This window comes from Bos indicus x Bos taurus, chromosome X, assembly GCF_003369695.1.
Source record: "Bos indicus x Bos taurus breed Angus x Brahman F1 hybrid chromosome X, Bos_hybrid_MaternalHap_v2.0, whole genome shotgun sequence".
NCBI lineage: Eukaryota > Metazoa > Chordata > Mammalia > Artiodactyla > Bovidae > Bos > Bos indicus x Bos taurus.
Window position 1 is genome coordinate 136,950,881 of NC_040105.1, and position 26,752 is coordinate 136,977,632.

At 39.9% G+C, this 26,752-nt stretch overlaps 1 protein-coding gene across 6 annotated transcripts in view; it reads left to right on the plus strand.

The window, feature by feature from the left end:
• The window catches only part of TENM1 (teneurin transmembrane protein 1), a 908,231-nt gene that overhangs the window by 485,080 nt on the left and 396,399 nt on the right, over nucleotides 1–26,752 (plus strand). For all 6 annotated transcript variants that reach the window (XM_027535180.1, XM_027535182.1, XM_027535183.1 and 3 more), the window contains one exon: nucleotides 7,065–7,305. In XM_027535180.1, coding sequence (XP_027390981.1) covers nucleotides 7,065–7,305 — 241 coding nt within the window. The remainder of the gene's footprint in view (nucleotides 1–7,064; nucleotides 7,306–26,752) is intronic.

Here is a 26,752-nt window from a genome sequence, read left to right on the forward strand (position 1 = left end):
GCTTACTGAGAGGACCGTTTAAAGTCCTCAAAGGGATGGACTTTACAATCATACATAACATTGCAGGGCTCAGGAGCCATGCAGAGGGAAGAAATCCAGCACCAGGTTGAAACCATGTCAGCCTGATGGTATTATAATTTATTATTGTTAGCCTTCCCCAGGCCTCTGTGACTCTTCTCCCACAGTCATCTGCTGTCATTGTGAGTTCTCCTCTCTGTTTCTCTCTCCTTCTGCCTCGTTCTGTTGTTCTCTATGTCTCACTCATTCACATGCCCATGTGTGTGCTCAGTTGCTCAGTCGTGTCCAACTCTTTGTGACCCATGGAATATAGCATGCCAGGTCCTCTTCCCATGGGATTCTCTGGGCAAGAATACTGGAGTGGGTTGCCATGCCCTCCTCCAGGGGATCTTCCTGACCCAAGGACTGAACTCGCATCTCTTATGTCTTCTGCATTGGCAGCAAGTTCTTTACCACTAGCACCATGTGGGAAGCCCTCACATGCCCACACACACACACACACACATCTATTAAACATTAGCTATGTAATAGACTTTATTTCTGTTCTCAATCTAATGGTTTATTTAACTAATGAATCTGCTTTTATTAAAGACTGTTAGTATATCAATATTAAAGCAGTATTATTTGAGCCAGAAGAATGATAAGGTATACCTGTTTATTCCATTTTCTTCAGAAAACCAATTTTATTACCTCCATATTCTTTGAGCCTATAATAATAATTATAAGGTTAAGAACAGAAATGTCTACAGCCAGATACACTTAGGACTAATTTGATGATCACTGAACACTATCAAGTTAATGGATATTAGCCATAACATGCAAATGTATAACTGCCTCCTCACTGGTTGTGAAGGCTACTTGTGACAAGTACTCTAAAGTAGTAATATCCATTGAGAATTAGTGTGCGAAGTCGCTTCAGTCCTGTCCAACTCTGTGCGACCCTATGGACTGTAGCCTGCAAGGCTCCTCTGTCCATGGGATTCTCCAGGCAAGAGTACTGGAGTGGATTGCCATGCCCTTCTTCAGGGGATCTTCCAAACCCAGGGATTGAACCTGTGTCTCTTACATCTCCTGCATTGGCAGGCAAAATTAGTAGGAATAGTTAATATTACTAATAAACCTCTCTTGTTTTTATTAAATCTGTTTCTTTTTATTCCCTCTCCTTCCTAGGACAGAGAATAGCTCAGAAAACCAATCCCAGAAACCAAAGCCTTATAATTGGCCTCAAGAGACTTGACATAAGTAGTTATGGCAATAACCCTTGGTGCCCTGATGTTCTTTGCTCATGTAGATTACTAAGGCCGTCAGAAGCATTAATTAATTTTGCCTCATAAGAGTTCAGAGAGGTGCTTAAATAATAATACAGACTCAATGCTTTATCTAGAATCTTTGGGGTACACTTATTTTACAATTTAGAATTTTTAAGACTTTCTAAAGGCAATAGCATAAAGATACACTGTCTATTGTGCAACCCCTGAATTGGGATGTGGGCCAGCACCACTTCATAAAACACATCAGTATTTCCACAGCTAAAAGTAGGGGAATTCACTAAATGAAATGCAGAGAGACTGGAAATATCATCATATCAGTTCTGGTTAGGTTTTCCCACCAAATGAGTTAGGAAAAAAAACCTCACATTTTCAGACATTTTTTGGATTCAGAATTGGAGCCAAAGCATCATGATGCTGTCCCCACTTTAGCCAAAGGGGTAATGAAACAGACTAAATGAGGAAGTACATACATGTTCTCTGACCTCCTGTGACCTTTCCCTTGAGTTATAGGAATATATGTGCCCCCCTTTGCAACATATACTGTATAGTAACTTTGGGACAAAACATATTTGAGGCTGTATTGTCATAGTGTCATTATAGAAAACTGATCAATTAGTTAAATACATAGACTTTGCAAAACAAGGCTTGTGTCTATTTTGGTCAAATTGTTTAAGGAAAAAAAATCTATTTGACTTTACCATATTAATGACAATATTTTTAACACCTACTGAAAGCTATTTTATCTGTACAGTCAGTTCTGCTACAATGCTTGTTTTGAAAACATTGATTTGTCCCCATGTTATTAGTACATTTGAGAACAATTTGAACGTAAGAGAAATTTCACATTTGCACATGTGCGATTCCATCTGTTAAAAATACTAGGTGCATGCAGGAGACCACATACAGCAGATACAGCCATGGACGAATATACAAAACATGCACATGCTTACATCTGAAACATCTACCGGCTACCTTAGCTCACCATGTGTGTTAGAAGCCTTGCCCACCCACATCTGGTGTTAGAACTCCCTGTCTGATTCAGATAGCCCTCCTTCCACCACTTCACAATAACTCATAAGCTGCGATCCTTCTGACACCCACTTTCACAAGCACCCTTCAGATATTGTGCCCAAACACCATTTTTCCCATAAGACCCTTACCCATGCATGATTCTGTGATAGTGCGGTGAATTTTCAAAATGCAGTCATCACCTTATAACTGAATGGACTGTATGTGTTAATGAAATGAAAGGGGTGAAACACCCTGATGGATATCTTGAGCAGTCCTCGCACAGTGTTTCTGGGAAGATATATTCTAATTTCTGGTGCAAAGTTTCTCTAACACATGATCCAGAAGGTTTATTTGCAGAAAAAGAGGGGGGGGAAAGTCTATGCATGACAACTTTTCTTCTCCCACTTACCTTTTGGTGACAGACAGCATTGCTTCTGAAGGCTTATACTTCTGTTAATAGCTCTGCCGTGCCTAAAATGCCTTGGATACAGAGTTTGGAGGAATCCCACCCCTACCCCTACCCGCCCCTGAGAGATTTTCTTTCCAAGTTATTTTAGGACCTTAAACCTGAAACTGGCTCCTATCCAAGAATATTATGTGAATTAGACCTTTCTATCTGAAAACTTAATTTACTCTCAGAAAGCTTTGTATGTCTGGATACCCACATTTGCATAATCGCTACTCCCCCCTCTCCCTTGCATGTCTCTTTCAGGCACAGAAACGTATGGTTGCCAGATACATTCGGAAGTGAGTGACTCTTAACCCCTTGCAATTGGTGTTCTAGAGCTCCTGACACTGAACCCTCATGCATTTTTTATTAATGTTTAATGTTGAGAAATCCCATTTCGTGGAGCCCAAGGATTAAATTACTTCATTTGGGAGGGAATGAGTGTATTCCCCACATCTTTTTCCTGAAGTGAAAAAAAGAATGAAGCTGAGATGATTTGTATTTCTTAAAGGCTTAAGGTCCGGATATATTCTACTCAGTCCAATATCGTGAAATACTTTAAAGATGGTATGAACAACTAGGGAAACCTCAGCATATTCAAAATGTAGGAACAACAGTACACAATAAAATAGATATAAATAAGAACATATGTATATATAGTCAAAATGTATGTTTTCAATACATATAAGCATATATAATAAAAATGACTATACAAAGCAGTTCTACCTGAGGCAGAAATGACAGAATATGTTATAATAATAGCAGGATTGTACTTTTCAGTGAAGTAGAATTTTTTTATCATTTTTTTATGATTAAAAACGAGTCAGAAAGATTTTGGGGTTAAATCAACAATAAACAAGAGAGTTCTATCTGAACTGATATGAAACAGTTTTCTAAAAAAAAAAAAAAGATTTTGGGGAAATCCAGCATGCATTAAATCCAGACGATAATGAGCGATCCTTTCTTTCAAGCAATTGTACTGAATAAAAACTTTCTTTCTTTGACCAACTGTATTGACAGAAACACCTACTCATTAGGCTAGCAGATCTCACACATGTTGCTTGGAAGTTGTTCTGAACACATGACCCAAAATTGATTCCTTTTCTTCTTCTACCTGCGGACTCCCACCTTTGGCTTCTCTTCGTTGCATCATTAAGTTCATGTATTCAGATGACAAATCTGTCCAGTGTGTCACTGCTGCCCTTTTCACATCCTGGAGGACATGATTTTAAGCTCCCTCTTCCAGGTATCATTGTCCTTCCCCATGGTTTTGGGAGAGATTTCACTGAGACTTCCAAGGAGGAAGCCTACTGCTCTGTGAACTAAGTAGATATCCAGTGGCTACATCAGAATGAAAGAGCCAAGGGCACATTTGGGGTGGTTCTGTAGGTCTCACAGACCATTGAAACACTCCTCTATCAATAAAAGTTTTCAGGGATCTTACTCTGTACTCACTGTGCTCAATGTTACCGTGGCATTCAAGAAAGGTAGAAGGTGATTTGCTCTAAGAAACGTGTGGCCTAACTGGGGACATAGGACAAAAACATGGAGTATTAAGAGACTGCTATAACATTGCAAACTCAGAGGCCAAATTTATGATAAAAATATTAAGTGCTAAAGTTCCAGAAGAGACTCATTTATTTTATAGAATAGTATAATGGAAAGAGTTCTAGGCTAGGAATCAACAGACACAGGCAGGCAAATTCATACAAGTTGAATGACTGAACAAATCACTTCACCTCTGAGACTTGGGTTCCTTGGCTGTAAAATGGAGAGGGAATGAGGGAGGGCTGAACTAGATGATTCCTATGGTCAATTCCAGCTCATCTTGGTTTTTTTGGCGGGGAGGGAGGGTGCCCATGGTGCATGGTTTGCAAAATCTTAGTTCCTCAACCAGGGATTGAACCCAGGTATTTAACAGTGAAAGGGCTGAGTCCTAATGAGTGGAACGCAAAGGAATTCTCCAATCTTAAAGTTTTATACTCCTGTTACATTCAATAAAGTCACTGACATACTATGTCCAAGCACATGTTAAATGAATTAAATGTAATTACTAGGTAAAAGGATTATTGTCTGCATTTGACAAATGAGGGGGTAAAGTTCCCAAGTGGTAGAAGAACTCAAACCCCTGAATTCAGTGCCCTTTCCACTATACTATGCTGCACTTCATTACACCACTCTGCCTTCCTGTGTACACAAAGGAGATATCATCTACCACAGGAACAGTGTGTGCTAAGTCATTTCAGTAGTGTCCAACTCTTAGCGACCCTACGGACTGTGGCCTGCCAGGCTCCTCTGTCCATGGGATTCTGCAGGCAAGAATGCTGGAGTGGGTTCCATGCCCTCCTCCACGGGATCTTACCAACCCAGAGATGGAATTCACATCTCTTATGTATCCTGCATTCTTTACCACTAGTGCCACCTGGGAAGCCCAGAAGAAGGGAGCTGACATAGACGCAAATAACTGCAGGGCAGTGGTATGTCATAAGTGAAGAATTCAGAAAATGTGGAGGAATTGTTGTCTCTACATCTTAAGAAAGTGAAGAGAACTTGTATTACAGAGAGCTGCAGGAGAGTGAATGGAGCTTTGGCCAGAGTGAGGTGATGTGGGTTCTAATCTGAACCATGCCACTAACTTGCCAAGGGTCCCTGGACAAACAATTCTCTGGGTGTCAGTTTTCTCATCTACAAAATTAGAGAATCCCCAGGTGTTTTGGATCCCAGCATTCAATCCTTCATTGAGCCCCAAGGATGGAAAGCAGGCTTCTTGTTAAGGTCATGAGTATGAATCCAGAGGTTTAAAAAAAATTAATGGGATGTTAAGTACTTTTGATGATTTTTTTTTAGTGGATATGGGATTTGGACTGGGTCTAGAGTAAAGGGAGTGCTTTAGAAAATTCATGAAGCATTTTAGTTCCTTTTAAATATACAAGGGTAGCTGACTTTCTACAAGAATGCTTCATGTAAAATGAATGATCACCACTCCCTATCCAATATACAATTGGATACAATTCCCTATACACAATTCCCTATATACAATTCCGTTTTTCACATAGCAAGTTTATTTAAAGGGAGAACCACCTGTAGTAGAAAACACTGCTGAAAATTTGTCATGCTCTTGAGGCACTAGTATCATTTTAAAGGATGAAAATGATGCCAGTGTCTTCACAGTTCAAGTCTGAGGTGGAAGGATTGAAGAAAGTGATTTTTTCCCCCCTCTGATCAACCACTGCAAAGTGAGTCTCAGCACAAACCAGCTGAGCCCTTTGCTAGACATGGAAAGCCTCTGGCATTTTTCTGCTTTTCAAGTCTCAGTCATTTGGGAGGTGGGACAAAGCCATGCTGTCTACAAAGTTTATCGGCAACATGCTGGTGTTACAAGAAATCGCTTGACATCTGTTATGTTTTTCCCGTGAAAGAGATGTGACTATCAACTACAATAGTGATTTCTTTTCAAAGGGTTTAATTGGGGTATTTCGCATGGGCCAAATTCTAACTTACTGTCTATATGTCTGCCTGCCAGGAAAATGGCAGAAAAATACCAAACAATAATAATAAAGAAGGTCTGAGGACCGCTGTCCCAGGATGCCTCCTCTGCAAACAGGCATAAAAAAATAGTTTCCTTGCTGTCTCAGCTGCAGCTAATATCGCTGAGCTTCTAGAAAGGTGTGGCAAAGAGGGGAGAGGTATGGACTGTGTTTTGCACAGCCGTAGAAGTATGTCTAACAACCTGAACAAACTCCTAGCCTCCCTTTTATAAGAAGCACTGAGTTGGGGAGAAGGGGAACTGGCCAAGAGAGTTACACACTTCTGAGCTGTTTTTCTGAAGTTTGGTTTTGCTCCCATGCAGGCAGGCTAGCATCCTTTCCTGAGGAAAGCCAGAAGGTGGCCTTATACTTTTAAGTGTCAAGTAATTTTCCTTGCAACAAATTTGTGCCTTTCACTGGTATTTTCCAAAGTGAGACTTTTGCAAGTGATGGAAATCGGCTCACTTCTCGTTGATACTTTATTTGTTCAGTAGCAGAAACTGATAAATTGTGTGAGGCGGCCTCGTTTACTTTAGAGCTGCTATAGCCCTGATGAATTTACATGTAAATGCGGTTGTGAATGTCTTACATTTCAGAAGCTCACTGCACGTGTTTTTGTATGTTAAGTGACATTTTTACAGAGAGACTGAACTTCCAACTCTCCCGCCCACCCCCACCCCATCCCACGGATTATGTTATTGGGAAATCCTCAGAAGTCTGACGTGCTGTGTTTTCCTGACTGCCTAGTGAGTCAGTCTCTATTTTGTGTTTTTCTTCTCTCCTCTTTAGACATGCAGAGCAGCCCACACAACCAGTTCACCTTCAGACCCCTCCCGCCGCCACCACCGCCTCCGCACGCCTGCACCTGTGCCAGGAAGCCACCCCCAGCGGCTGACTCTCTTCAGAGGAGATCAATGACTACCCGCAGCCAGCCCAGCCCAGCCGCTCCAGCTCCCCCAACCAGTACCCAGGATTCGGTTCATCTGCATAACAGCTGGGTCTTGAATAGCAACATACCATTGGAGACCAGGTACTTGAGCTATGATTGATCCCACTAAAGTTAAACATTGGCACAGGATGATTCCACTGAGGGCAGAAACACATCGTAGACAGCTCCTGAGATGCAGAAATACATTGATATGCACCCAGACGCCTGGGCAAAAAGGCAGACCTCCTCCACAAGCCTGGAGACACACACAGGCACACCCATCTAGATCCAGGCACACCCATAGACACAGACCAAACAAAGCAGATGCCCCTGTGAAGAGGAAGCCATAGATGCATAAACACCCCATAGGCAGACACCCACAAAAGCATATGAAAGCAAGCAATTACCTAAATTGTCATTGTATCCTCAAGAGTTGTCCCTTGTTTTAAGATCCTGCAATATTACAGGGAAATCCAAGCAAAATTGGAGGAAAATCAATAGTTTACATTTTATTTAAGATCTTTTTGACTAAGTTGCCTTCAAACATTTTGAAAATGGATTTGTTCCATCAGAAGTCCATATGTGTAATTTTCAAAACTTGATTCTGCCATTAGGGTGGAGTTTGATCTTTTGATCAAAAATTAGCCTCTATGTTTCTGTTGCTTGATATATTTAAGTTTCCAAATTCCTCCTCAAATCTTTGTCAGGTGATTAAAGTTCTACTCCTCCATAGTTCTAGATGCCTTGATCATAATAGATTTCAGCACTCGATGTGATTAACTGAGAAATTATTCATTATTTCTAGGTACTCTATCTTAAGCCAAAAATTACAACTTTCTATTGTTGTAGAAAAATATTGCCTAATAAGGCATAGTATTCTGTTGTCTGTTAAACTCAAGGACTTCCCTTTGTCTTATATGTCTTCTTTAGGTCTACCACCAAAGCTTTTTCTAAACACACTTGCATGTAAACACTGGGTATAAGGTGTTACTTGACAAGCAATGTCTGGTGTCACCTCTGATCAACTTCTATCCCAATAATCTGAGAATTGGAATGGAAAGGGGAGGACTAATAAACTCACATTTTAAAATTATTGTTTCTCCTTAGCAGCATATTAACTTAAATGCCAGCCAGAGCATCAGAAATATGCCACCACCAACAACCTGAAAACACTATGGCCCACATCCAGGAAACTCTATATCATCCATCACTAACTAGATTAAATAGCTTCAAAAAGTGATATTACTGATCTCTTCCAAGAGATAATATAGCAATAAGCACCTGTGGGTACTAGTGAGAGGGTTTGTATAGCGTAGCATTTCTTTTTCTTTTTTTTTAAAGGGAGGAAGTGAATTAAGTAAGAAAAGCAGAGAACAATGTTTATCTTCAAGGAGTTTTCACTAATGGTGGTGATTTACTCACTCTTTTAATTCCTTTGCAGGGCTTAGTGATAGCTAAGAAAGCAGTGGGCCCATTTGGTTAACTAGCAGTCTTGATAAGCAAACATATTTCTTTCATCTAAGAAGCCAAATAACAGGAAATCTGGAAGGAGGGTGGGGAATGGGCTCAGGCAAATGGAGAGAGAAAACTATTCTTGTTTGAAATGTACATCTAGGCATGTTTGTACAAACTGCACCCACGGACCTTCTGTATCTGTGCAAGGAATGTATTAATTGGTCTCAGTTTCATAAGACGCAGAGAAGAACATAAGTTTTCATACGAGAATGAGCAGAGAGAGTACCTTTTTTGTGCATTTGAAAATATATTCAGCATCACAAAGATGAATTTTTAAAAACCTAGAAACCCTATCAGCTTGATCAGCTAGGATTTTCCAAATATATCCTTTATAATGTTCATTTCACATGCAGTCAATAGAAGGTAACTCTGCGAGTGCCCTGGTACTTAATTAAGAGCTGTATGACAGCTCTCTGAGCCTCAGCTTCCACATCTGTAAACATGAATATAAAAATGCCCATCTCAACAGATTGTTAGGAGGATCAAGCCAGTGTAACAGAATGTGCATTGTGAAGCATTATAGAATTCAAAGGTAATATTGCCATCCTTATTGTGTGGTTACCTGCCTCTCCCTAAATATCTCCAGAATAAGACATTAGCTCATTCCTCAGGCATTCCATTTCATGTCAGACAACTACTGGAAGATTCTTAATGAACACAAATCTCCCACCCCTTAACTCTACCCATTCCTTCCAGACCTAGTTCTGGGATCTCACAAAATAAATAAAACCCCTCTCACATCTAACAGCCCTTCACTGATCCTGAATCTTCTCTACTTAGAGCTAAACGTTTCCCCCATCCCTCCACCTGCTCCTCACATTAACTGATTTCAAATCCTCCATCCTGGCTGTTCCCTTAGAGCACACTTCAGTCTGTCCAGTCTGCTCTTGAAGTGTCACAGCCAAGGCTGAAGGCACGCGTGGATTATTAGGCTCTTGGATTGAAAGGAGCAGTGGTTATTCAAACTGCCTCAAACAACTGAGAATATCTTTTTAAGACTATTAATGCCAGGCAATACTGGTCAATACACAAGGAAGGGTAAGGCCTATAGATCTCTGGCAGTGATATGACTCAGCAATTCTCTGCAGTGTTGCCACTCTTTATCTTTTTCTTTGTCCAATAGCTTTTATCGTCAGCTCAGTATTTCTTTGGTCTACCACACAGTTTCTACTTTCTCATAGCAGGGTCAGTGTTTCATCGCACCACGTGATTCCAAGTGTGCCTCCCAGCACCTTGCACTTTCTCCCTTCAGTGCCTGTTCCGTTGCTACCTGCCTAATTCTCCTGCTAGCCTTAGGTTTAAAAACCTAAGAGAGGGACTTTCCTGGTGGTCCAGTGGCTAAGACTCCAGGCTCTCGATGCAAGGGGCCTGGGGTTCCATCCCTGGTCTGGGAGCTAGATTCCGATATGCTGCAACTGAAATCAAAGATCCCATGTGTCCCAACTAAGACCTGGCACAGCCAAATACATAAATACTTTTTAAAATATATTTAGAAAAACCAAGAAGAGTGCATTTGATTAGCCCAATTCATCCCTTTTGTACCAGGCAGTGTTCATGTTTCTTGGCAAGCCTTGTCAGTTATTCTTTCAGTCAGCTGAGGCTGATGGGAGAGGAAGGTCGTATGATTAAAAAAGCAATAGCCTGGACACCTATGGATGTCATTGAGCACAGGCTGGGAGCAGATCCGATGTATGGTAGACGGAACGCTCAGTAGACAAGCAATTTGATTGACTCATTCAGGAATTTGCATTATGATAAATAATCAGTTGTCTCCCCTATTCTAAGTAAATATTGGGTTCCATAACATCTTATGGAAAAAACCCAAATGAACGTTTTGGCCAACCCAATATTTCTCTTAATGTTCTTTAAACCAATGTCTGCATTTTTGGTGAACACATAACACTACTGATACACACCAAAAACACTATTTAACTCAACTCAAAACTTTTAAACGAGTTCTAAGGCTAAGCCACATCTCATTTATTTTATAATTATTACATAGTTGGCAGGTTTTTTAAACTGTGTGTTTGGGATGGAAAGGATATAGGTGGAAAATAGGTTTAGAGCTTCGATTTAGCCTAATTGGATTTCATCTTGTTAAGATGTAGCTGAATTCTAATTCTGCCATAGAAAGTATTTGCACTGTACTACACTCATTACTGTGTCATTTGTAGGTTTGTTAGATATGCCTTGCTCTTTTTTTTTTTAAAAAAAAATTTTTTTTGTATAAGGGCTTCCCAGGTGGCACTAGTTGTAAAGAATCAGACTGCCAGTGCTGGAGACGTGAGTTGGTTCCATCCCTGGGTTGCAAAGATGCCCTGGAGGAGGGCACGGCAACCCACTCCAGTATTCTTGCCTGGAGAATCCCATGGACAGAGGAGCATGGTGGGCTACAGTCCATGGGGTCACATAGAGTCAGACACGACTGAAGCGACTTAGCATGCACCCATAGCCAATTAACAATGCTGTGATAGCTTCAGGTGAACAGTGAAGGGACCCAGCCATACATATACCTGTATCTATTCTCCCCCAAACTCCCCTCCCATCCAGGCTGCCACATAACACTGAACAGAGTTCCATGTGCTAGGCAGTAGGTCTTTGTTGGCTATCCATTTCAAATATAGTAGTGTGTACATTTCCATCCCAAACTCCCTTACTATCCCTTCCCTCTATCCTTCTCTGGCAACCATAAGTTTGTTCTCTAAGTCTGTGAGTCTCTTTCTGTTTCGTAAGTTCATTTGTTTCATTTCTTCTAAACTTTCACAAATAACTGTGATGTCATACAATATTTTGCCTTCTCTTTCTGACTTACTTCACTCATATGAGTATGTAAATCATTAATAAAAATGTTATATAGGACAAAATCGAGGTCAGAGCTCAGTGGCATGCCACTGGAAATCTCCCTGCAGGTTGACATTTATCCATCAGGCAGCATTCTACATTTCTCTATCTCGTTCACAGACATATCATGAAAGACCTTGTCAAATGCCTTGCTGATACCCAGATACAGAGTGCTTACATTTTTACTGATCTGCCAAGCCAGTAATCAAAAATAGAAATGAAATGAGGTTTGTCTAACATGACTTGTTCTTAAAGAATTTATGCTGCCTTCTGATGGTTACTACTTTTTTGAAGTGCTTACAAATCCTCTTTTTAATAGCCTGTTTCAGGATTTTGCACTCAATCAGCATGCTGTCCCTTGTCTAACCTAAGGCGCCCATGTGCTTTGTGTCCCTTTTCAAAACCAAAGCTCATATTAGGGTCTTTAGTCTTCTGACACATGTCACCCACACCACAATCCCAAAACGTAAACAACTATGACTAGGCCATCTAACCGCAGGCCCTCTCACCACTCTGGAATGTAATTTCAATTCATTTAGAACAGCTGAGTGCCTTCTTATGGGCACCTTGCCTATATTAGGCTTCAATTTATGGCTATGATATTGATTACCCTTTTAGGTTGAGTGAAAGTGAAAGTCGCTTAGTCGTGTCCAACTCTTTGCGACCCCATGGACTATACAGTCCATGGAATTCTCCAGGCCGGAATACTGGAATGGGTAGCTGTTCCCTTCTCCAGGGGATCTTACCAACCCAGGGGTTGAACCCAGATCTCCCACACTGTAGGCGGATTCTTTACCAGCTGAGCCACCAGGGAAACCCAAGAATACTGGAGTGCGTAGCCTATCCCTTCTCCAGTGGATCTTCCCTACTCAGGAATCAGACTGGGATTTCCTGCATTGCAGGCAGATTCTTTACCAGCTGAGCTATGAGGGAAGCTCCTCTTTTAGGTTAGAATCATTCTTTTTCACAAAAAAAGATATGATCACTCATTTGATACCATTCCATGAGTTGCATGTCTAGCCTATCCTTGCTCTTCTTGTTCTAAACATATTTTTTTTAAAGACTGTTCTGTTATCTTTAGCAGGTTTTTTCAACCTTTAGGGTCATTTCAGGTGTGATTCTTTTCGGCATTTTTAACCACGCCTTCTTATATTTATTTATCTTTGATTTTCATCCCTTCTTTTCAGTACATGTTCTTTAGAAATATAGGTTGGAGAGCACCCAGTCAAGGCACACTTATTTCAATAGCCAGCAGATCTCCCCAGCTCTTTATTCATCTCCTTTTCTTCACTGTCTCCGGGCGTGGACTCATACCTACTTCACTGCAGAAAACCACTTTCCTGAAGTCTAGGATTTTGCTTTATAGAGTACTTATGGACTTTCAGATAAAATGGTTGCTTTCCCTAAAAGTTTCTGTCACCTTCAGTTCACCAATTTTTCTTTTCTAGTCAGTGAGAGAAGCAATTCTCCTTATCATTTTCTCTACCTTCTGGGAGGTGGAGTTTTCAACAGTGGAGGTTGAAAACTTGTCAGATATTGGCCTTTAGTTAAATGATATGTCTAGCTGGTTGCTGTGGAGCTGAAATCACTCGTGTTTACTACATTTGCTCTTAGAACAATTTTGGAGTCATGTTGGAGCATCTATGTCTTCCGTCTAGCCAAGTGGCTTACTGTAGACTCCCTAAACTAGTCACCAAAATGAATCTTGCTGAAAGATTTTGCCATGATAGTCAATACTAGGGAGAACTTGGAATTGATATTAACATAACCACTCCAACTCACAATGACAAATCAGAATTGTGTGGAGGAGTCAGGCCTAGCCAGAAGAATGGATACCAACTATCCTCATTGATTTTTAGCATATTCTGACAGATGGCTGTAGCTTGTTATGTGGCTAACCGCCCTTGCTGGCTTTAGGCCAGTGTGACAACTCAGGGGAGCCAAAAGGTTATTTTTACAAAAGAAGAGCCAATGCCATTGGCGGAGGAAATGTTGACAAGGAATGGAAAGAGAAAAGAAATTTACATGACCAATGCTTGTTAGCAGACTTACAGAGCTAGTGTCTATCTTGGGGAAATAAGAATCATTTGGAAGAATCATTCATTAGTGGTGATGGCCGTGATTTAAATATCTATGGGATAGCACTCTTTAAATATTAACCCGTAAATGTAAGGTTTCTACTGGTAGTTAACTTTATTTTATAGTACCATTAAAATCTACCTAACATTTAGAAGTAGTTCCCCCCACACACCCTTAGGACATTCGCTCTGGGAAAATAGATTCAGAGACCTTTTTTTTTTTTTTTCCTTTAATAATGACTAGAGGAAAAAAATAGCTCAGAATGTACATATTCAGTGCTTAGATCCAACAATATTGCGTGCTTTAATCCTTTAACAGCACTGGGGTTAGCAAAATCTATCTTCAGCCACAGATTTAAAGATTCTTTTTAAGACAGGAAAAGACTTCGTGGAAACTAATCTATGACCTATAAATCCTGTTTATTACAGATGAACAGGAGTCAACCAAGCTTTTCAGCCTACACCAAATGATGGATGTGGAAGATGCTAAATTTACATGAAGGAAAACTCTTAGCCGTTAAAATATATTTACATATTGAGAATAAAAAATATATCTATAGTAGTCAGTTGTGCTTGGGCAGTGAAGAGCAGTATTTTGGAGATTATTGTGATACAGACTCTAGTCACTTTGGTGGTGGTATTACTTTTAAAAATGCTTTTGAATTGACTATTTATGGTTTCAATTCAAAATTAAAACCACAGGCAAACATGTGTTTCGTTTTATAAAGAAAGGAAATTTTACCATAGGTGAGATGAAACCTGGTTTTAATATGGAGATTTATTTAGTAATCCAAATGTGAACATAAACAGATGTTTTTAGGGAATTTTGACATAATGAATTGATTGGGGAAATATATAACTATAGCAAACAAAAGATACATTTTAGAGGCATCTCTGTACTAACCTTTCTGCCCTCCCTCATCATTCATATATACTTCCCTATCCTGGGTTATATATTTAAAACAGAAATATCTGGTTTTGATCCAGAAAGGAGCTAGTTCTTAACAACTCATTGATTACAAAGTTACTTATCCAGTTAATCATAATAATTATTTTCATTACCATGTCGAGTTAATAGACACTTGTCCCTTACTCAGTTCAGGTCAGTCGTGTCCGACTCTTTGCGACCCCATGAATCCCAGCACGCCAGGCCTCCCTGTCCATCACCAATACCTGGAGTTCACCCAGACTCACGTCCATCGAGTCAGTGATGCCATCCACCCATCTCATCCTCTGTCGTCCCCTTCTCCCCCTGCCCTCAATCCCTCCCAGCATCAGAGTCTTTTCCAATGAGTCAACTCTTCGCATGAGGTGGCCAAAGTACTGGAGCTTCAGCTTTAGCATCATTCCTTCCAAAGAAATCCCAGGGCTGATCTCCTTCAGAATGGACTGGTTGGAATCTCCTTGCAGTCCAAGGGACTCTCAAGAGTCTTCTCCAACACCACACTTCAAAAGCATCAATTCTTCGGTGCTCAGCCTTCTTCACAGTCCAACTCTCACATCCATACATGACCACAGGAAAAACCATAGCCTTGACTAGACGAACCTTTGTTGGCAAAGTAATGTCTCTGCTTTTGAATATGCTATCTAGCTTTGTCATAACTTTCCTTCCAAGGAGTAAGCATCTTTTAATTTCATGGCTGCAATCACCATCTGCAGTGATTTTGGAGCCCAGAAAAATAAAGTCTGACACTGTTCCCACTGTTTCCCTATCTATTTGCCATGAGTGATGGGACCAGATACCATGATCTTAGTTTTCTGAATGTTGAGCTTTAAGCCAACATTTTCACTCTCCACTTTCACTTTCATCAAGAGGCTTTTTAGTTCCTCTTCACTTTCTGCCATAAGGGTGGTGTCATCTGCATATCTGAGGTTATTGATATTTCTCCCAGCAATCTTGATTCCAGCTTGTGCTTCTTCCAGCCCAGCATTTCTCATGATGTACTCTTCATATAAGTTAAATAAGCAGGGTGACAATATACAGCCTTGACGTACTCCTTTTCCTATTTGGAACCAGTCTGTTGTTCCATGTCCAGTTCTAACTGTTGCTTCCTGACCTGCATACAGATTTCTCAAGAGGCAGATCAGGTGGTCTGGTATTCCCATCTCTTTCAGAGTTTTCCACAGTTTATTGTGATCCATACAGTCAAAGGCTTTGGCATAGTCAATAAAGCAGAAATAGATGTTTTTCTGGAACTCTCTTGCTTTTTCCATGATCCAGTCAATGTTGGCAATTTGATCTCTGGTTCCTCTGCCTTTTCTAAAACCAGCTTGAACATCAGGAAGTTCACGGTTCACATATTGCTGAAGCCTGGATTGGAGAATTTTGAGCATTACTTTACTAGCGTGTGATATGAGTGCAATTGTGCAGTAGTTTGAGCATTCTTTGGCATTGCCTTTGTTTGGGATTGGAATGAAAATGGACCTTTTCCAGTCCTGTGGCCACTGCTGAGTTTTCCAAATTTGCTGGCATATTGAGTGCAGCACTTTCACAGCATCATCTTTCAGGATTTGTCCCTTATATTTTACTAAAATTATGAAATATATTTGAGGTAGCAAAAAATTATTTTCCTGTGAACAGTTTTCCTTATTTTTACAGAGTGGTGCGTGTGTGTGTGTGTGTGTGTGTATGTGTGTATGTGTGTATCAAAGACATTCTATTAAACATCTCCCTTTGGGAAAATCCAGCTGCTTCTTTATTAATTCCACAAGACAAAAAGTTTGTAGCTTTAAAACCAAAATATAAGATCAGGTTAAGTCCTAAGATCTTTGAAATGTCTCAGCAAGAATGGTGAAAATGTAGTACTGAGGATTCCATTTAAAGAAGAGCAAAGCTCAAAAAGAATTGCTCCCTTTGGCAAACAAATAAGCAAATAAACAATAACAGATACTTTGCCATTCTGTTAATTTTTTGGTGTGATATCTGAGGGTATAAGAATGTGTACAATGTGAATATTTTAAATGAAAAACAGTTCATTGTAAACATTATGATGAATTAATTCTAACATAGATAAATTTTAAGAAGTTTTGACAAATATTCATTGAGTGTGTACCATGTACCATCCACTATTCTAGTTGCTGGGGCTACATCAAAGAAAAATTCAGACAAAATCTCTGTTTTCATGAAGCTGACATTCTAGTGAGGTAGAGAGCCTTTACCCTAAAATGTTAATTATATTGAAGCTACTAATATTGTAGAAATTGTGGACGGAGGACAGGGGACCAAGATACCTCTTAAAAGCCTTCTTTTACTTGCCTTCACTTCCCTACAAGTTTCACAGTATTTCCCCTTATCTGTGGTCTCATAACACCCTGTTCATTTGTCTATGGAGATCTTTCTCCATTGTACATTTACACTGGAGATACTTTATTTACTTGTCTTTATTCCCTGTTGCATCTCGAGTAAAGGACTGTGCCTTTTTTTTCACTTTGACTCCTTCGTTCTTGGTTTATATAGTTCAACAAAATTTTTGTAGGGTATATGGACAGACTGATAGAGAAACTGAGCAAGAAACTCCAGATGGAGTAGGTTTCTGAAATCAGAAACAGTAGTTTGTAGAAGCCAACAGTGAGTTTTATTTTGGAAACGTATACGCAGGACATCTAGTTTGAGATGTCCAGTATCTAATAAGTAGTTGCAAATATGGATCTGTGTTCCAGAAAAGGAAGAAAAATGGAAAGTGTTTTTCTCCTACCACTTACCGAATGCTTATACTATATGCCAATTATTGTGCCAAGCCATCATCACATTAATTCCAACTTAAGGTTTTTAAAACTGAGGTTTATAGAAGTTGAACAATGTACCACAAGGTCACCAGTTAGTATGTAATGAATCCAGTTAATGATAGACATGGATAATTAAGAATTTCATCAGTCAATGTATTAATAATAATTGAATTTCCATGAATGATGGAGGAAATACTATAAAACCTATAGGAGTGTTTAGTATAAGAAGACGGCAGTAAACGAAACCCATGGAAACACATTTTAAGAGTCCACGAAGGAAAGAAAGCCAGCACTGGCGTTTGAGGAGTCATCTTAGAATGGAACAGAACAGAGAGAAGAAAATTTCAAGGAGATAGTGACCATGATTTCCAAGTGCCTCAGAGGAATTAAATAGGATATGGATGAGAAAACACCATTGATTCTGTCCATTACAGGCTTCTTGATTTTTAAGCAGCTAATTTCAGTATAGTGACAAGATTGAAGACAATAGGTTTTAAGAACTGGGAAGATGTAAGAAAAGAGAAATAGAAGGTAGAGTACTGGTTTGAAATGGAATAGTAGATTGAAAAGAAGCAGAATGGGCAAAGCATTCATATAAATTGGAAGGAGGAAAAAGAAAATGGAAGGAACTACATTTAATAACTAGGTACACAGTAGTCACCAAGATGGTGATGTGACTGACAGAAAGAAACCTACAGATCAAGTTAGAGATTAAGTTTCCTTAACGGTAAAGAATATGGAAACTTGCAGAGATACTCACATAATGCTGAAGAAACCTGCATGATCCTACAATGGTACAGGCTTCTGGGGTTACCAAGTCTCATACAACTGGGAATGACACTGCCTTTGGGGAACAATTCATCCTTTAGGTCTGAGAAGTTTGTCTTTGCTAATCCCATACTGGAAGGACGTATTATATCAATACCACACTTATTTAAAGTTGACTCTTGAATATAAGTCATATTTCCAAGGCCAAGCAGATATTATTGGCCATTCCAAGATTATAATTCAAACTTCTGGTCTCCATCTGGCACACACAAAACACTAGGCAGCCCCTGTTGTTGATGAAGATATTCAATAGTGACATGTATGCATAGGGCTTCGCTGATAACATAAATGCTGACTTATGACTATTTCCTACTGAACTAGCAAAATATCAAGTATAGTATAAAAACACAGATATCATTGATTCATTCCTTTTGTGGCATTATATAAGCCTCCTAAGTAAATTGCTTTTCTTCACAAATAAAATCTTTGCAATCTGCTATTTCCCCACCATTCAACCTTTCAACTAAATACTTGGGTTGGTTTTGGTCTATGAAGTCAGATCTTTCAAATTTGTCAGTTACCATACTGAATAGTGTCATTAACTTAGACACTTTTATAACAGTATGGCTGGTTGCTTTTTATTAGATATGCTTGTAGCTAAATACTTTTCCTTATTTGTAATACTCAAAAGATTCAGATTTTAGATAACATATTGTATATATGTGCATATGTGTGTGCACATGTAGGCATATGTATATATATAATTATGTCTGATTTTCTATTATCCAAAGTCTTTTCATTCATTATCTCATGTTAAACTCTAAACAACCCTAGGAATTGTACAATAGAAATAATGTCCAGTTTAAAGATAATGAAATTGGGTCTTGGGAAATTTTACTAATATTTCCCTATGGCAGTTTATAAGATTTGGAGTTAGGATGCAAGTCTCCATGCAACCAATCCAATACTCTTTGTACTATAACAACTTGTCTCTGGAATATAAAGAACTGCAAGTCATTTATTTTTGTCTTTTGATGAATATTTATAGTTCAGTTAAATTTCCCTGCCTGGAGACATAATCTCGGTTTTATTCTATTTATATTAAAATCTTGATGAGTCTAAAAACCCAGAAAACTGAGGGTTCTGGTTAATTGGATTTGGTAGTTAGCTTAAGGTTAAATAGAACTTTTGAAAAATTACCAGTCTTATTCAAAATTATTCTTAAATGTGAATCTACTTTCCATTTTAATCCAAATGATCATAATTTAATCTCTTATAAATGAAAATCTTACAGTAAGTGAGGGTTGTCATTGTAAACATAATTTTTTTTATTGCATAGTACTCTAGATGTAAAAGATATGGTAGACAGAGCCAAATGTCTCTGGATATACTTTGAAAATTTTGGATGGTCTCTTGTGACTAGTTGAAAAAGCACTGAATTTAGAGTTAGAAATCATGAGTTAAGTCCGGTTCTGCAATGAAATGGATATATGACCTTGTTAATGTCTCTTTCTTCTCCCAACCTCATTTTACTCAACAATCAGTTGAGAGAATAAAGTTAAATGATATATGAAGTTGTTTCTGGCTTTATGTTGTTCTATGGTTTGCCTTCTTGTCATTTGTTCCTTTACTGAAAGAATGCTATTCAATTAAGATTTCCAGTTAGTTAGATTCTAATTAATTGCACTGTAGATGAAGTCCCCCCAAAAGTCATATAAATTTAAATTGAGAAATCATGATTCCTTCCAGAATTTCCATTAGCCAAGAGGAAATGAATAAAACCCTATATATCCCTGTGTGTCAGAGGGTAGCAGTAATGGCAGGCAAGTATAGTCAAGAAGGCATTCTTAGGCCAGTGCAAGACTAGTATATGTTTCTGTTTTGTCTGATACACAATAGGTGTTCAGTAAAAGTTGGTTGAATAAATGAATTTAAGAACAAATTCCTTCCTAGAGACAGATTCAACATGTAACACCTAGGCATAAATTTATCTTGCCTTGGGTCATGTTGTAAAGCTGCAGTACTTGCAATATTTTCTTTCATATTGTCATTTTCTAATTGTGAAATAAACATAACCTCATTTTGAGATTCTTGTTCAAAGGTAAAAACACAAATCTGTTTTGGGTTTAAGTTCCAAACAGCACTTCTGTATCGCATCCTATAAATTCATGATGATTTTTTTCTGAGTATTGACAACGATGCAGAGAAAATAGGCTCAGGTTTAATAATGTATTTGCCAAATGGAGATGTATATTTAGAGGTCGAAGAAGTACATGAAATCATTATACTCTTGAAGTTAGTTTCACCTTGTTTATCTTTCTGTGTTGTCCCTGAATAATTAAAGTGAACCAATGAGTTTCTCGTTTGCATTCTTTAATCCACTCAGCAGGGAACCAAGGAGAGAGTATTTCTGTGGAAGGAAGACCTGATTTCCAAAAAGTCTCTTATGCTCAAATGGGAATATAATCACTGAGTTTAGAGCATGGCACAAAGCTGAGTTTGACTGTTTCTTAGGTGGTATAACCTGAGGGGAGTTAATGTTTCAGTTGCTGTGATTATTATATATTTTTATCAGTAGTTCAGGTTTTGGATTTATGCCTCATGACAGGTTCATGAGGGGTACAATTTGAAAAGCAATTTTAAAAATGGAAAGTGGAAAATGCTTTCTATTCTCCAGCTTTTATAAAGATTTTCTTGTTTGGTCAGCAGGGTAAATGTTGGAGGTAATTTTGAGTGAGTCCTGTATGTTCTCTGGCCCTACAGTTCAGGATATTTGTTTGGATACTAGAACAATCCCAGGTGCAAACAGTCTCAAGGGAGGAACAGCTGTGAGCTTGGGGAGGAAGATAAGATCATGAGTTTCTGGCAAGAAAATCTTTCTCTGAAAGTCTTTAAAGAATGACAGATTTCCTCCCACAGGGACACTGAATACTTCAAAACTGCATGTTCCAATTGGAGAAATAGTTTCTGACCAAGATTTCTCAACCTTGGCCCTGTTGATATTGCAGCCTGGATGATTCATTACTGTGGGGGCTGTCCTGTGCATTAGAGGCTGTATAGGAGCATCCCTGACCTCTACCCACCCCCAGATGCCAGGAGTGCCCTCTACTCAGTCGTGACAACCAAAAATGTCCCCAGTTCAGTTCAGCCACTCAGTCATGTCTGACTGTTTGCGACCCCATGAATCGCAGCACTCCAGGCCTCCCTGTCCATTACCAACTCCCGGAGTTCACTCAGACTCACGTCCATTGAGTCAGTGATGCCATCCAGCCATCTCATCCTCTGTTGTCTCCTTCTCCTCCTGCCCCCAATCCCTCCCAGCATCAGGGTCTTTTCAAATGAGTCAGCTCCTTGCATCAGTGGCCAAAGTATTGGAGTTTCAGCTTCAACATCAATCCTCCCAATGAACACTCAGGACTGATCACCTTTAGGATGGACTGGTTGGACCTCCTTGCAGTCCAAAGGACTCTCAAGAGTCTTCTCCAATAACACAGTTCAAAAGCATCAATTCTTTGGTGCTCAGCTTTCTTTATAGTCCAACTCTCACATCCATACATGACTACTGGAAAAACCATAGGCTTGACTAGACGGACCTTTGTTGGCATAGCAATGTCTCTGCTTTTTAATATGCTGTCTAGGTTGGTCATAACTTTCCTTCCAAGGAGTAAGCGTCTTTTAATTTCATGGCTGCAGTCACCATCTGTAGTGATTTTGGAACCCAGAAAAATAAAGTCTGACACTGTTTCCACTGTTTCCCCATCTATTTCCCATGAAGTGATGGGACCGGATGCCATGATCTTTGTTTTCTGAATGTTGAGCTTTAAGCCAACTTTTTCACTCTCCACTTTCACTTTCATCAAGAGGATTTTTAGTTCCTCTTCACTTTCTGCCATAAGGGTGCTGTCATCTGCATATCTGAGGTTATTGATATTTCTCCCGGCAATCTTGATTCCAGCTTGTGCTTCTTCCAGTCCAGCGTTTCTCATGATGTACTCTGCATATAAGTTAAATAAGCAGGGTGACAGTGTACAGCCTTGACGTACTCCTTTTCCTATTTGGAACCAGTCTGTTGTTCCATGTCCAGTTCTAACTGTTGCTTCCTGACCTGCATACAGGTTTCTCAAGAGGCAGGTCAGGTGGTGTGGTATTCCCATCTCTTTCAGAATTTTCCACAGTTTATTGTGATCCACACAGTCAAAGGCTTTGGCATAGTCAATAAAGCAGAAATACATGTTTTTCTGGAACTCTCTTCCTTTTTCCATGATCCAGCGGATGTTGGCAATTTGATCTCTTGTTCCTCTGCCTTTTCTAAAACCAGCTTGAGCATCAGGAAGTTCACGGTTCACATATTGCTGAAGCCTGGCTTGGAGAATTTTGAGCATGTGAGATGAGTGCAACTGTGCAGTAGTTTGAACATTTTTTGGCATTGCCTTTCTTTGGGATTGGAATGAAAACTGACCTTTTCCAGTCCTGTGGCCACTGCTGAGTTTTCCAAATTTGCTGGCATATTGAATGCAGCACTTTCACAGCATCTTCTTTCAGAATTTGAAAGAGCTCAACTGGAATTCCATCACCTCCACTAGCTTTGTTCATAGTGATGCTTTATAAGGCCCACTTGACTTCACATTCTAGGATGTCTGGCTCTAGGTCAGCGATACACCATCGTGATTATCTGGGTCGTGAAGATCTTTTTTGTACAGTTCTTCTGTGTATTCTTGCCACCTCTTCTTAATATCTTCTGCTTCTGTTAGGTCCATACCATTTCTGTCCTTTATTGAGCCCATCTTTGCATGAAATGTTCCCTTGGTATCTCTAATTTTCTTGGCGAGATCTCTAGTCTTTCCCATTCTGTTGTTTTCCTCTATTTCTTTACATTGATCGCTGAGGAAGGCTTTCTTATGTCTTCTTGCTATTCTTTGGAACTCTGCATTCAGATGCTTATATCTTTCCTCTTCTCCTTTGCTTTTGGCTTCTCTTCTTTTCACAGCTATTTGTAAGGCCTCCCCAGACAGCCATTTTGCTTTTTTGCATTTCTTTTCCATGGGGATGGTCTTGATCCCTGTCTCCTGTACAATGTCACAAACCTCATTCCATAGTTCATCAGGCACTCTATCTATCAGATCTATTTCTGACTTCCACTGTATAATCATAAGGGATTTGATTTACATCATACCTGAATGGTCTAGTGGTTTTCCCTACTTTCTTCAATTTAAGTCTGAATTTGGTAATAAGGAGCTCATGATCTGAGCCACAGTCAGCTCCCAGTCTTGTTTTTGTGGACTGTATAGAGCTTCTCCGTCTTTGGCTGCAAAGAATATAATCAATCTGATTTTGGTGTTGACCATCTGGTGATGTCCATGTGTAGAGTCTTCTCTTGTGTTGTTGGAAGAGGGTGTTTGCTATGACCAGTGCATTTTCTTGGCAAGACTGTATTAGTCTTTGCCCTGCTTCATTCCGTATTCCAAGGCCAAATTTGCCTGTTACTCCAGGTGTTTCTTGACTTCCTACTTTTGCATTCCAGTCCCCTATAATGAAAAGGACATCTTTTTTGGGTGTTAGTTCTAAAAGGTCTTGTAGGTCTTCATAGAACCGTTCAACTTCAGCTTCTTCAGTGTTACTGGTTGGGGCATAGACTTGGATTACTGTGATACTGAATGGTTTGCCTTGGAAATGAACAGGGATCATTCTGTCGTTTTTGAGATTGCATCCAAGTACTGCATTATGGACTCTCTTGTTGACCATGATGGCTACTCCATTTCTTCTGAGGGATTCCTGCCCGCAGTAGTAGATATAATGGTCATCTGAGTTAAATTCACCCATTCCAGTCCATTTTAGTTCACGACATTACCAAATGTCCACTGTGGGCCTGTTTGTCCCCAGCTGAGAAACACTCTTTTTGATTAACGGTGAGACAAAATCCATTGTTTCCTTACCTGCTCCCTTTAGCCACCCCTCTTCAGACTCTTGCAATTTCTTTTTTCCCCTCCTACCTTCCCCTTTCCTATTCTTTTCTGCTTAAGCCTTCATTGGAGGGTTTAATTTATATAACTCTCCAGTTGATAACATAATTGGGGTTGGAAACCACTGTTATTCATTGAATGTTTGTATCGCTCCCAAATTCACATGTAAAACATAATGCCCAAGGGGTGAAAGTATTTATTAATGGGATTAGTGCTCTTATAAAAGAGAACTCAGGATGCTCCCTACCCCCTTCTGCCATGTGAGGACATAGTAAGAAGTTGGCAGTCTGCAACCCAGAAGAGAGCCTTCACAGAATCCTACCATGCTGGTACCCTGATCATGTCCAGCTTCTGCAACTGTGAGAAACATATTTCTATTGTTTATAAGCTACCCAGTCTGTGGTATTTTGTTATAGTAGCCCAGATGGACTAAAACAACCACTAAACTAAATCTATTTAGTGTATCAATGCTGACTAATAGCTAGACAGCCTATAGCAATGGAGGCCAGAATGACCCCCAAAACAACTAACAAATGATATCATACTTTTGCATAGATAGCTGCTGCTGCTGCTGCTGCTGCTAACTTGCTTCAGTCGTGTCCGACTCTGTGCAACCCCATAGACAGCAGCCCACCCGGCTCCCCCATCCCTGGAATTCTCCAGGCAAGAACACTGGAGTGGGTTGCCATTTCCTTCTCCAGTGCATGAAAGTGAAAAGTGAAAGTGAAGTCGCTCAGTCATGTCCGACTCTTCAGGACCCCATGGACTGCAGCCCACCAGGCTCCTCCATCCATGGGATTTTCCAGGCAAGAGTACTGGAGTGGGGTGCCATTACCTTCTCCACATAGATAGCTACCCATCATCTACTTTTCTATAAAATTTCCTTCCTTATTCTATTCCTTTCTATTCCCCTGCACTCTTCATCCTTCCTATATTCACTCTCTATTCTGTCTTTCCTTTCTTTGTATCTACACTATTCTTGGGCATTTCTCAGCTCTTCTGATATTGTCCTTTCTAAAAGACTTACATAAGGGCACAGGAGCCTGAAAACCAAATGGCACATTTGGGAAACTGTATATGACATAGGAGGGCCAGAGCTTAGGGAGCATGGGACACAATAGCAGTGGTGAGGCAGAGGGGTCTACAGAGGTCAAATCATGAAGGATCTTATACAAGAAATAGAAGTAATAGAGCTTCATTTCAAAAACAGGAAAAAACACAGGAAATCAGAAACAAAAGTATATCTACAAATTCTCTCCCCCAAAGGTAGTAACTATTAAGATTTCCTTACATTTCTTTGGCGCTAGATCTCTGCACAGTAGGGATTTGAAGTGGGAATTGTTGCTTTTTTGTGTGTGGTGGGGGACAGCACATAGTTCTGGTTGCACTGCATATATGTATATGTCTGTATACATGAATTCTGGGTTTTGTTTCCCAACATGGAAAATCATGTATTGCCTTAGAAATTATCTGGTTAATGTGAACAGAACTGCTTTAAAAAATCAAATCTAGTAAAAAAGGAGTTTTTGAAAAATTATACAGGAGAGTCTCATAGGGAAAGGACAGTGAGTGCAACAAGGCCTAACGAGAGATGGAGCTCTTCTCGTTGCTCTGTTTTTTTCTGGGATCTCTCTTTCTCCCTGTATGCATGCTCTATTCTCAGATTTCATTCTTGATGGGGTGTTTTTGTATCTGTTTCCCTATTCAGTTCAATTCAGTTCAGTCGCTCAGTCCTGTCCAACTCTTTGCGACCCCAAGAACAGCAGCACGCCAGGCCTCCCTGTCCATCACCAACTCCTGGAGGCCACCCAAAGCCATGTCCATTGAATCGGTGATGCCATCCAACCATCTCATCCTCTGTCCTCTCCTTCTCCTCCTGCCCTCAATCTTTCCCAGCATCAGGGCCTTTTCCAATGAGTCAGCTCTTCGCATCAGGTGGCCAAAGTACTGGAGTTTCAGTTTCAACATCAGCCCTTCCAATGAACACCCAGAACTGATCTCCTTTAGGGTGGACTGGTTGGATCTCCTTGCAGTCCAAGGGACTCTCAACAGTCTTCTTCAACACCAAAGTTCAAAAGCATCAATTCTTCGGCACTCAGCTTTCTTTATAGTCCAACTCTCACATCCATACCTGACCACTGGAAAAACCATAGCCTTGACTAGATGGACCTTTGTTGAGAAGTAATGTCTCTGCTTTTTAATATGCTGTCTAGGTTGGTCATAACTTTCCTTCCAAGGAGTAAGCATCTTTTAATTTCCTGGCTGCAATCACCATCTGCAGTGATTTTGGAGCCCAGAAAAATAAAGTCAGCCACTGTTTCCCCACTTATTTGCCATGAAGTGATGGGACCAGATGCCATGATCTTAGTTTTCTGAATGTTGAGCTTTAAGCCAACTTTTTCACTCTCCTCTTTGACTTTCATCAAGAGGCTCTTTAGTTCTTCACTTTCTGCCATAACGATGGTGTCATCTGCATATCTGAGGTTATTGATTTTTCTCCCAGCAATCTTGATTCCAGCTTGTGCTTCTTCCAGCCCAGCCTTTCTCATGATGTACTCTGCATATAAGTTAAATAAGCAGGGTGACAATATACAGCCTTGACATACTCCTTTTCCTATTTGGAACCAGTCTGTTGTTCCACGTCCAGTTCTAACTGTTGCT